General features: G+C 44.7%; 1 protein-coding gene across 8 annotated transcripts in view; it reads right to left on the minus strand.

Annotated features, from left to right (window-relative positions):
• The window catches only part of CATSPERB (cation channel sperm associated auxiliary subunit beta), a 65793-nt gene that overhangs the window by 17841 nt on the left and 35383 nt on the right, over positions 1–12569 (minus strand). For all 8 annotated transcript variants that reach the window (XR_003757521.2, XM_016226196.3, XM_016226193.3 and 5 more), the window contains 4 exons: positions 10437–10591; positions 4400–4536; positions 2531–2721; positions 170–502 (listed from right to left, as the gene is read on the minus strand). Coding sequence is in view for 7 of the 8 variants with exons in the window: in XM_016226196.3 (XP_016081682.2) it covers positions 170–502; positions 2531–2721; positions 4400–4536; positions 10437–10591 (816 nt within the window). In the remaining variant the exon portion in view is untranslated. The remainder of the gene's footprint in view (positions 1–169; positions 503–2530; positions 2722–4399; positions 4537–10436; positions 10592–12569) is intronic.

Genomic DNA, 12569 nt, shown 5'->3' on the forward strand with positions numbered 1-12569 from the left:
TTATTATTATATAAGCAACAAAAATATTTCAAGGGATAGAGAATGGGCCCTAAGAAGTATGGCTAGTCAGAGGTAAGCAATATTGTAGCATTCGTTAACATGAACCTCTTGCAGCTTTGAAAGGAACGGATTACAGAATTGAAGAAAAAGTAAATGTAAAGTGGCTGACCTTGTCTAATAGGGATGGTTCTGAATGTAAAATTCTTAGTTTTCCCCAGATCAACGTACTTAATGACATTTAATGATTGATTGTTCTTATGTTGAAACCAGTAATTACAAGGGTCTTGAGAAATTTTCCACTTCCTCCCAGCCTTTATTCCAAAGTCATATATAAACCAGAAGTCTTTTGGCATGGTTTGGAGAGGTATTCTCTCTGGCATGGTAGCATAGGCTAAAGCAGAATTGTTATTTATAATCTCAAAAATTAGGAAGCTGCTGTAACCGGGAATCACCACAGTCTTCTCAATATCAGAGACTTTAAAATTGGACTTCAGTTTTGAATCTGGGGCAAAAAAAAAAGTAAAATTATGTTTTTACCGAGCAAAGTAGTAAAATATCTTCAGCAGTTTGCTGGATTTTTAAAGATGGGTATTTAGCACAGAGCCTGAGGACACACTTGCACAAATTCAGATCTTCATCATCATAAATGTCAATCGAAAACTTTGATCAGACATACATAAAACTAATTATTCAGATTTCATTTCTATCATAGGGTTTAGTTTTGCTTTTATGAATTATTTTTAATATAGCAGAGAGTAGAGAGCAAATAACAAGGAGCAGCAGAAGAAATTGACTTGTAAATAGTATCAAACTTTCCAACAAAAACAGTTATTATCATATAAAATTTCTCTTGCCTGGTTTAATTATCAGGGAAGGAACACAACATGATAGCAAGATCCAACTGTAAACAAACTATGGATTAGTAAAATCAATCAATCAATCTATCAATTGTAATTTTTTAACACTTACTGTGTGCAGAACACTGTACTAAGCACCTGAGAGATACAACACAATAATATAACAGACACCCTCCCTGCCCACAGTGAGCTTACAGTCTCAGAGAAGACAGATATTGCTTAGTGTTTGGATCCCAAAGAAATGAATAAATGTATCTAAATGGAGCAATAATCCACTCATAGAAAAGATTACACTATGGTCCTTTAGGAGAGCCAAATACTTCTTTCTCGCTTAATCTGCCTGGCTGATACTGTAAGGACAAATATTAAAGGGAGATGGGAGCAAGGTGGGGAAAAGGAGAGAGTTGCTAAGCAATGTGGCTCAGGGGAAAGAGCATGGGCTTGGGAGTCAGAGGTCATGGGTTCTAATCCTGGCTCTGCCACTTGTCAACTGTGTGACTTTGGGCAAGTCATTTAACTTCTCTGTGCCTCAGTTACCTTATCTGTAAAATAGGTAATGTCCCATGTGGGACAACCTGATTACCCTGTATCTCCCCCCTACACACAGTGCTTAGAACAATGCTTGGCACAGTGTAAGTGCTTAACAAATGCAATTATTATTATTTTTATTATTAGTCCTGATGGTAGTCCCAGGGGCAAGACGTAGGGGGGTGACAGCAAGGACAGTAGCTCACCTCGTCAGTATTGTGTCAGGCAGCTGAGGGTAGAGGAGAGTGGTCTGGAGCTTGGAGGTTGCCTCATCTGGTCAGCAACCCCCGACTTTGTAGCCTCAATACTCAGAATAGTGGCAGTTGCCCCAGTTGCAGATATGCAGACCCAAACATCCCTTACCCTCTCCTGTCTTCTCCCTCATCTCCTTTACTCGCCTCTTAAACTTTGGGGAATGTCTCGCCCATATGGAATGCTGCATCACTTAATTTTGCTCTGCTCATCAAGCTTTCTATAAGAGTTCTCAACAAATTTTGGAAGGTGCATGTGATATAAAAGTGCAACCTGATGATGACATATTGATTTAGGGTACATCAGTAGAAGAATATGAGTCTTGAATTTATCAAAGAATGCAAAGCAGGCATGAAATGGAATAAAAGTAAATTTAGAATAAAGGAAATTTCATATTTAGGGGAAAATGGGCTGGTAGACTCAACCCTAAATTCAGGCAAGTTCAAACAGGACTGTTCCAGTGTCAAAAAGACATTAGCCATATTGTATTTAAATGGGCAATATTCAACCAAACTGGCTCAAGAAGCAAGACATTTAAAATGTTTACTAAATTGACAAAAGTGTCATGATTTGGAATACCTATCACCCATGAACAAATGGAACAAAGATAAATTATATTCCAGTTCAAACTTTGTTGGCACTTCTAGTCATTTCAACTTACACTATTGTCTCCTATCATGCACGACCTTTCCCAACTCAATTTCCTATTGTTCCTAGATCCCCATAAATCATTTTCTATTTCTCTGGTAGCTTTTTTTATCAAGGTCCTGTGGTTTAATGCACTTGAAAGTTAAATATGCATGGAAACATACTTTAAAATGGCAAGAACTGGCATCTTGTACCCAACTTATGATTTCATTAATTGCAATCGATCATCCACACCTTTATCTTACCATTTGGTTGGGTAGTGAGTGTAAAGGTTGAGTTTGAATTTCTCGAAACAGTTAGAAAGCTATTCAAACAAGGGCTTTCCTTCAGGGTGTTAACAGGAATCTTCTCTACAATGGTTGCAAAGACAGAGGATGCATAACCTGGGGGATAATCATGTTGGAAAACTTTCTCTATCACCAATGATCCAGAAGGGCTAAATAAAAATAAAAATAAAGCTTCAGAGCACTTGAACAAGATTTTCATTTAAGCAATCGAATCACATATTTCACAGGTGTTTTTCTTTTCAGACTTTGCAAAACCACAAATTTCTAATATTCATTCATTCGTTCAGTCATATTTATTGAGAGCTTACTTTGTGCTGAGCGCTGTTCTAAGCGCTTGGGAGAGAACAATACAACAATAAACAGACACATTCCCTGCCCATAATGAGCTTACAGTCTAGAGGCGGGGAGACAGACATCAATAGAAATAAATACAATTACAGATATGTACAAAAGTTTGGAGGGGCTGGAGCGGGAGAATAATAATAATAATAACGATCGTATTCATTAAGTGCTTACTATGTGCCAAGCACTGTTCTAAGCACTGGGGTAGATACAAGATAATCGGGTTGTCCCATGTGGGGCTCACTGTCTTAATCGCCATTTTACAGATGAGGTAACTGAGGCATAGAGAAGTTAAGTGACTTGCCCAAAGTCACTCAGCTAGGGAACAAGTCAGGGCGACAAAGAAGGGAGTGGGAGGTGAGGAAAGGTGGGGCTTAGTCTGGGAAGGCCTCTTGGAGGAGATGTGACTTCAATAAGCCTCTGAATTGGGGGAGAGTAATTGTCTCTGGGATTTGAGGAGGGCGGGCATTCCAGGCCAGAGGCAGGATGTGGGCTAGGATTCGGTGGTGAGATAGGCAAGATGAAGGCACAGTGAGAAGGTTAGCATTAGAGGAGCGAAGTGAAGTGTGAGCTGGGTTGTAGAAGGAGAGAAGTGAAGTGAGGTAGGAAGGGGCAATGTTGTGAAGTGCTTTAAAGCCAATGGTGAAGAATTTTTGTTTGATGCAGATGGTGGATGGACAACCACTGGAGTTTTTGAGGAGCAGGGTGATGTGTCCCCATCATTTTTGTAGAAAACTGATCCGGGCAGCCGAGTGAAGTATGCACCGGAGTAGGAAGAGACAGGAGTCTGGGAGGTCAGTAAGGGAGTCTGATGCAGTACTCTAGGTAGGATAGGATGAGTGACTGTACTAACATGGTACAGTTTGGATAGAGAGGAAAGGGTGGATTTTAGCTATGCTGTGAAGGTGAGACTGACAGGATTTAGTGGTGGATTGAATATGTGTATTGAATGACAGAGAGGAGTCAAGGATAACGTGAAGGTTACAGGTTTGTGAGACAGGATGGATTGTGGTGCCTTCTAAAGGGATGGGAAAGTCAGGGGGAATACAGGGTTTGGGTGGGAAGAAAAGAGCTGAGTTTTGGATATGTTAGGTTTGAGGTCATGGGAGGTTATCCAAGGAGAGATGTCTTGAAGACAGGAGAAGATGTGAGAGTGGAGAGAGAGAGAGAGAGAGATCAGGACTGGAGATATAGATTTGGGGGTCATCTACATAGAGGTGGTAGGTGAAGCCATGGGAGCGAATGAGTTCTTCCAGGGAGTGGAAAATAGATGGAAAATAGAAGGGGACTCAAACTGAACCTTGAGGGACCCCTCAGTTACCTCATCTGTAAAATGGGGATTAAGACTGGGAGCCCCACGGGGGGCAACCTGATGACCTTGTATCTCCCCCAGTGCTTAGAACAGTGTTTGACACATAGTAAGTGCTTAACAAATACCATCATTATTATTACTATTATTATTAGAAACTAGAATCAGATTACTACCTGAATGTCAGCAGTTTGCCTTTATGAATGCTAAAAAATCTTGCATCAACATCTTCAGACTTCAGACTGAACAATAACACTTCTTTCAGACTAATATACTGGATAGCAAGTGGGGTTTGAAAGCTCAAATCAGTATCCTGAAATAGGAATAAAATGTTATACACAATTAAATAATATTTTTCTTTGGTTGGGGCAATTAAAGATTATTCTGAACTGGTGAAACAATTCGGCACAATTTCTATAAGAATATCATTCAATATCCCCTTTTCTCTGAGAAGCATTGACTATAGCATTAACATTCTTCAAAATATGGTGTGGGAGAACTGAATTTTGACACTTAAAGAACATGCTCACTCAAAATCAACCAAATAGACAAAATCTTGCGACTCTTTCAAAAGCCAAACCCTCAAATTATTTTGTGCCTTCTATTTTTTAATCTGAGAAAAATGAAGATGACTAGTCTATAAATTAATCACCAAGTCATATTTTGAATAATGATCGCCTTAATGTAGCCATGCAAATCAACGCAGATCTACAGGCCAGCGGTCCAACAGGAATCGGGTTGAGCCAGACAGACAAATGAGAATGTTTTTAGTTGAAATTTTGAATTGCAGCTCTAGAATTATTCTGTAGACTGCAGAGCCTCATTTTATCCTTCATTCATGGTGTTGTGTGCCTGCTGAGGCCAGGGAGGGGCATCGTGAATCTTTTACTTCCGATGAAGAAAAATTGGCCATCCTGCTGTGGAGTCATCAGAGAATCATTGCCCAGGGTCTCTTCTCCTTACCAAAGTATTTCCCTTAAAACCGGTGGGTAATTTGCCATTTGTGACACTTCTGAAGATTTCCGAAAGTTCCAGGTATCATAAAACAAAAATGGAACTGCAGCCTGGCAATTTTTTTTTAATGGTGTTTGTTAAGCACTTATTATGCATGTGCCAGGCCCGTACAAAGCACTGGAGTAGATACAAGCTAATCAGGTTGGACATAGTCCATGCCCCAAATAGGGCTCACAGTCTCAATCCCCATTTTATCTGAGGCACAGAGAAGTGAAGCAACTTGCCTAGGGCCACATAATAGACAAGTGGTAGAGCTGGGATTAGAACCCAGGTCCTCTGATTCCCAGGATCACTAGATCACGCTCCTGAGGAAATCTCCAGGAATAATAATAATAATAATTTGCCATTTGCAACACTTCTGAAGATCTCAAAAAATTCCATGAATAATATAGTAAAATAGAACTGCAGCCTAGAAAAATTTTAAATGTTATTTGTTAAGTGCTTACTATGTACCGGGCACTGTTCGAAATGCTGGGCTAGGTAGCACAGTACTCTGCACACATTAAGCACTCAATAAATACGATTGAATGAATGAATGACTACAAGATAATCAGGTTGGACACAGTCTGTGTACCACATGGGGCTCACAGTGTTAATCTCCATTTTACAGATGACCTAACTGAGACAAAGAGAAGTCAAGTGACTTACCCAAGGTCACACATTAGTGCCTGGATTAGAACCCAAGTCCTTCTTTCTGACTCCCAGGTCCGTGCTCTATCCACTAAGCCATGTTGCTTCCATTTTAGAAGTGGGGCTGCTCTTGGGGAAAGAAGCTCTTCTTTTCAAACTCCCATTCCACTCCACCTTATCCCACCCCAGCCTGGAGCCTGGGACTGGGGACCTGATATTTTTAAGCCCTTACTCTGTGTCAAACACTGTTGTAAACACTGGGGTAGAGATAAGCTAATCAGGTCCCACATGGGGCTCACAGTCTAAGTAGGAAGGAGAACAGATATTGAAACCCGATTTTACAGCTGAGGAAACTGAGACACAGGGACATCAAGTGATTTGCCCAAGGTCACATAGGTATGTGATGGAGCCAGGATTAGAACCCAGGCCATCTGACTCACAGGTCCATGTTCTTCCCACTATGCTATGCTGCTTCCCAGGTAAGCCAAAATTCAGTGATCCCACCACATTGCAATATGATTCATCCACATCTTAGATGCCATTGTGGGCAGGGATTGCCTCTATTGCTGAATTGTACTTTCCCAAGCACTTAGTATGGTGCTCTGCGCACAGTAAGCACTCAATAAATGCAACTGAATGAATGAATGTCATTCACATTGGTAGAGCCAACCTCAGTCATGGTGGTGAATACCCAGTCCAGACACTAAAGAAGTGCATAGTTGTACAATTCAGCCTAGCTAGGGCACATTCCCTCACACACCACCTCTCACACAGTGGCACCTTCAAGCACAGATGCATCTTTCACGTCCCACCCTCGCATTCTCGTAGTTTCTTAAAGGTGCAAACAAGGCAGATGAGAATCAATTAAAAAACAGCAACAACAATTTTTGTCAACTCTATCATCCTTAGGGCTCTGGGTACTTTCCAATTTGATCCAGTGACAAAAAATACCTGTTTGACCCCAGGTGGAGGTGGAAGTGCTAGTTTTTCATGACAGTAGAGAGCTGAGTTTGGCATCCTCAGACCCGCAAGCTGTAGCAACCTTTTCTTGGAACCAAACATGGCTCTTGAGCAGGGGACTTGGGAGGGGATGCTCCAAGTGGACATTTGGTGGGGGTGGAGAAAAAGGTGGAAGACCAAAAGAGGGTCTGGGGGTTCAAGGTTGACAGCCCCAGTCAGAGGGAAGGTGACAGCCAAGATCCAGTGCACTCTGGGGAGGAAACAGCAGGGAAGATTAGCAGAGCTGGCTCCCCAGGCAGGAGGCAAGGGCCAGTCCTCAGGAAATAATAATAATTTTGGTATTTGTTAAGCACTTACTATGTGCAGAGCACTGTTCTAAGCGCTGGGGTAGATACAGGGTAATCAGATTGTCCCACGTGAGGCTCCCAGTTAATCCCCATTTTACAGATGAGGTAACTGAGGCACAGAGAAGTTAAGTGACTTGCCCACAGTCACACAGCTGACAAGTGGCAGAGCCGGGAGTTGAACCCATGACCCCTAACTCCGAAGCCCAGGCTCTTTCCACTGAGCCACGCTGCTCACCCACACCCTGGATTCCAGCTCAGACTGTAGCACGCAGGGAACATGCCTGCTCATTCTTTTGTACTGTGCTCTCCCAAGCACTTAGTACAGACAACCTGATCACCCTGTATCTACCCCAGCGCTTAGAACAGTGCTCTGCAAATAGTAAGCGCTTAACAAATACCAACATTATTAGTACAGTGCTCTGCACACAGTAAGTGCTCGATAAATACCATTGCTTGATCAACTGATTGATTGAATCAGTTCATTCATTCATTCAATAGTATTTATTGAGCGCTTACTATGTGCAGAGCACTGTACTAAGCCCTTGGAATGAACAAGTCGGCAAAAGATAGAGACAGTCCCTGCCGTTTGATGGGCTTACAGTCTGATCGGGGGAGACCGACAGACGAGAACAATGGCAATAAATAGAGTCAAGGGGAAGAACATCTCGTAAAAACAATGGCAACTAAATAGAATCAAGGCAATGTACAATTCATTAACAAAATAAATAGGGTAATGGAAATATATACAGTTGAGCGGACGAGTACAGTGCTGAGGGGATGGGAAGGGAGAGGTGGAGGAGCAGAGGGAAAGGGGGAAAAGAGGGTTTAGCTGTGGAGAGGTAAAGGGGGGGTGGTAGAGGGAGTAGAGGGAGAAGAGGAGCTCAGTCTGGGAAGGCCTCTTGGAGGAGGTGAGTTTTAAGTAGGGTTTTGAAAAGGGGAAGAGAATCAGTTTGGCGGAGGTGAGGAGGGAAGGCGTTCCAGGACCACGGGAGGACGTGGCCCAGGGCTCGACGGCGGGATAGGCGAGACCGGGGGACGGTGAGGAGGTGGGCGGCAGAGGAGCAGAGCGTGTGGGGTGGGCGGTAGAAAGAGAGAAGGGAGGAGAGGTAGGAAGGGGCAAGGTGATGTAGAGCCTTGAAGCCTAGAGTGAGGAGTTTTTGTTTGGAGCGGAGGTTGATAGGCAGCCACTGGAGTTGTTTAAGAAGGGGAGTGACATGTCCAGATCGTTTCTGCAGGAAGATGAGCCGGGCAGCGGAGTGAAGAATAGACTTCACTTCAGTTGCCACTGCTCCAGCTCTTCCTGGTGAGGATGCCAGCAGAAAGACGTTTCCCTTCTGCCCTTCAACCACCTTCTCCACCTTTGGGCCCCCACAGGGCCTGGACTGCAGGAGGTTTTTTCTCTGGGCATTCAGAGACCACTCTCTGCCACAGAAGCTGAAGGAGGAGGAAGAGAAGAAGGAGGAGGAGGAGAAAGAGGAGAAACAGAGGCCTGCCCACCCAGATAATAATAATATTAATAAGAATGTTGGTATTTGTTAAGTGCTTACTATGTACAGAGCACTGTTCTAAGCGCTGGGGTAGACACAGGGTGATCAGGTTGTCCCACATGGGGCTCACAGTTTTAATCCCCATTTTACAGATGAGGGAACTGGGACTCAGAGATGTTAAGTGACTTGCCCAAAGTCACACAGCTGGCAAGCGGCAGGGCCGGTATTCGAACCCATGACCTCTGACTTCCAAGCCCAGGCTCTTTCCACTGAGCCACACTGCTTCTCCATAATAATTACCGTATTTGTTAAGCACTTACTTTGTGCCAGGCACTATCCTCTAGATGGTGAGCTAATTGTGGACAGGGAATGTGTCTGTTTGTTGCTGTACTGTACTCTCCCAAGAGCTTAGCAGTGCTTTGCACACAGCAAGCACTCAATAAATATGATTGAATGAATCCTAAGCGCTGGGTGAATACAAGCAAATCGGGTTGGACACAGTCCCTGGTCCCACATGGGGCTCACAGTCTCAATCCCCATTTTACAGATGAGGTAACTGAAGCCCAGAGAAGTGAAGTGACTTGCCCAAGGTCACATAGCAGGCAAGGGGCGGAGCTGGGATTAGAACCCAAGACCTTCTGATTCCTAAACCCATGCAGGTGTGGCACTGCCCCCCAGAAGAGCCCACCCCAGTGCTGTTTCTCACAGCTCCTCCTAAGGTGGAGGGAGTGTCATTGCCAAGGGGTGGGACAAGGAACTGGGAGACAGGGCAGAGGATGAGGAGGCTGGGAGGCAGAATGTGGTCATCTTTTTAGGTTCCCATCCCAGACAGCTCTGTCCTCAGGGCTGAAGAGCAACCTTAACCCTTATCTTCTTGGCCATCATGCAATTTACCTCTTTGCCTTCACGCGAGGAGACTACAGGGAAGCCTCTGGCAGAAAAGGGGTTGCGAGGTGATCTGGTAGTTAGGGTGAAGGTTGTGGAGGTCACCCCGCACCATACCCTGAGGCTGGGGAACCTCTGATTTCCAGGCTGGGGGTCTCGGCTGGGTCTCTCCCCGGGGCTGGGTCCTTGCACCTGGCGCGGACCCCGCAGGGTCGCCACTGGCTTTGTGTGAGGTCAGGATTGGGAAATCATGGGGAGAGGAAAACGAAGAGGGAGCAGAACAGGAAGGGGCTAGTGGGGGCGGAGGGATCCTCAACTGGCCAAACAGCGGGGGGTGGGGAGGGGAGGGGATGGGGAGGCTCAGCCCCTTTCCTGTGGAAGTCCAGCTCCAGCCTCTGTTCCCCCAGACCCCAAGGAGAGCTCTTCCCCAGCACCCACCCAAGGGATGACGAGACTGTAAATTCATCCTCTAGACCGTAAGCTCATCGTGGGCAGGGTACGTGTCTGCTTGTTGCTTGTTGCTGTATTGTACTCTCCAAGCACTCAGTACAGTGCTGTGCACACACTCAGTGCTCAATAAATATGACTGAATGAATGGATGAGGGAACCAGCTGGTGGCCTGGGACATTATTTCCTTAAAATCACTTAGTCTGACAAGTATAACTCACTGTCCCTGCAGCCTGCCAGTAACACGTCCCCTGTCACTGGATGATTGGCTCTTTGCCCATCAACTGTGGAAGAGTTTCATTGTGTTTGGCTCCTCCGCACGAAAAGGAATTGCTGCATCCTGGCATAAAGGAACTGTTATGAATTCTTAACTGGACAATATTTAGAATCTGGGACATATCTCTCAAGTGCCATATGACATCCCAATAAATGACATCACTTACCTGGACTACTGTACCTTCAACCCTTGCTGAATAAACTTCTAAAATATCATCTTTGCTGGCATTTAAATAAATTATATGTAAATTTCCCAAGTGGTTAAAGTACAAAGAGAAAACCTGTACTGTGGAATGGCCAAGTTTGCTGTATCTCCCTAATCCTATTGGAAGCAAAAGAGAAAAGTATAATGGATCTACTCACTTTACATATAAAGAGATCTTTGTGTAGCATATATAATGAATTTTCTGCTGAACATAGCCTTTCCTGAATATTCAGAGTGCTTTGCATCCAGTAAGCACTCAATAAATCCAATGGAATGAATGAATGAATTCAGAAAATCTCTGAAAAAAACTATGAAAATTAAGATTTTGGAGATCTTAAAAAATCATAAACTTATCAGGGTGTTACCTCAGGTAACTTGCCAAGCCACTTGCAGCTGTGTCTGGGGTATGCCCTAACTGTCAACCTCTTGTGGGTAGAGTCGCTGTCAGGTGTAAGTGGAAAAGTTTATAAGAGTTGGGGGGAAAGGGATACCATTTTTGTCAGTACCCCCTTAGCTATAATACTTAGCCCAAGGCTCTGATGATTTAGGCACCATTCCATCAGATAATTTAAAAACCAAGTTCATAATCATGATTTCCTTTATCCTGGATCAGTAATTCACCTAAAACTCAACATGAGCAAGACTGAGCTCCTCATCTTCCCTCCCAAACCCGGTCCGCTCCCAGACTTTTCTATCACCGTGGATGGCACGACCATCCTTCCCGTCCCGCAGGCCCGCAATCTCGGTGTCATCCTTGACTCATCCCTCTCGTTCACCCCACACATCCTATCCGTTACCAAGACCTGCCGGTTTCACCTCTACAATATCGCCAAGATCCGCCCTTTCCTCTCCACCAAAACGGCTACCTTACTATTACGGGCTCTCGTTATATCCCGGCTAGACTACTGTGTCAGCCTTCTCTCCGACCTCCCTTCCTCCTCTCTCGCCCCTCTCCGGTCTATTCTTCACTCCGCTGCCCGGCTCATCTTCCTGCAGAAACGATCTGGGCATGTCACTCCCCTTCTTAAACAACTCCAGTGGTTGCCTATCGACCTCCGCTCCAAACAAAAACTCCTCACTCTAGGCTTCAAGGCTCTCCATCACCTTGCCCCTTCCTACCTCTCCTCCCTTCTCTCTTTCTACCGCCCACCCCACACGCTCCGCTCCTCTGCCGCCCACCTCCTCACCGTCCCTCGGTCTCGCCTATCCCGCCGTCGACCCCTGGGTCACGTCCTCCCACAGTCCTGGAACGCCCTCCCTCCTCACCTCCGCCAAACCGATTCTCTTTCCCTCTTCAAAACCTTACTTAAAAATCACCTCCTCCAAGAGGCGTTCCCAGACTGAGCTCCTCTTCCCCCTCTACTCCCTCTGCCATCCCCCCTTTACCTCTCCGCAGCTAAAGCCTCATTTTCCCCTTTTCCCTCTGCTCCTCCACCTCTCCCTTCCCATCCCCACAGCACTGTACTCGTCCACTCAACTGTATATATTTTTGTTACCCTATTTATTTTGTTAATGAATTGTACATCGCCTTGATTCTATTTAGTTGCCATTGTTTTTACGAGATGTTCTTCCTCTTGACGCTGTTTAGTGCCATTGTTCTCGTCTGTCCGTCTCCCCCGATTAGACTGTAAGCCCGTCAAATGGCAGGGACTGTCTCTATCTGTTGCCGACTTGTTCATCCCAAGCGCTTAGTACAGTGCTCTGCACATAGTAAGCGCTCAATAAATACTATTGAATGAATGAAAAGAGAAAATAAGATAATTTACAAATGAAGAGTACTGGGAGGAACATGGACATGGTAGGAGGGGGAGTTGTGTTCCAAGGAGAAGGAAAGGAGAAACTGAGAAACCATCTTCTTACTTATATTTTCTTTATGTTATCTGTTATGTGCTTACTATGTGCCAGGCACTGTTCTAAGTGCTAGGGTAGATACAAGCTAATTGGGTTGGACCCAGTCCATGTCTCATATGGGGCTCAGTCTTAATCCCCATTTTATAGATGAGGCACAGAGGCACAGAGAAGTTCAGTGACTTACCTAAGGTCACACAGCAGACAAGTGGCAGAGTCAGGATTAGAACCCAGATCCCTCTTACTG

Source organism: Ornithorhynchus anatinus, chromosome 1 (assembly GCF_004115215.2).
Source record: "Ornithorhynchus anatinus isolate Pmale09 chromosome 1, mOrnAna1.pri.v4, whole genome shotgun sequence".
Lineage (NCBI taxonomy): Eukaryota > Metazoa > Chordata > Mammalia > Monotremata > Ornithorhynchidae > Ornithorhynchus > Ornithorhynchus anatinus.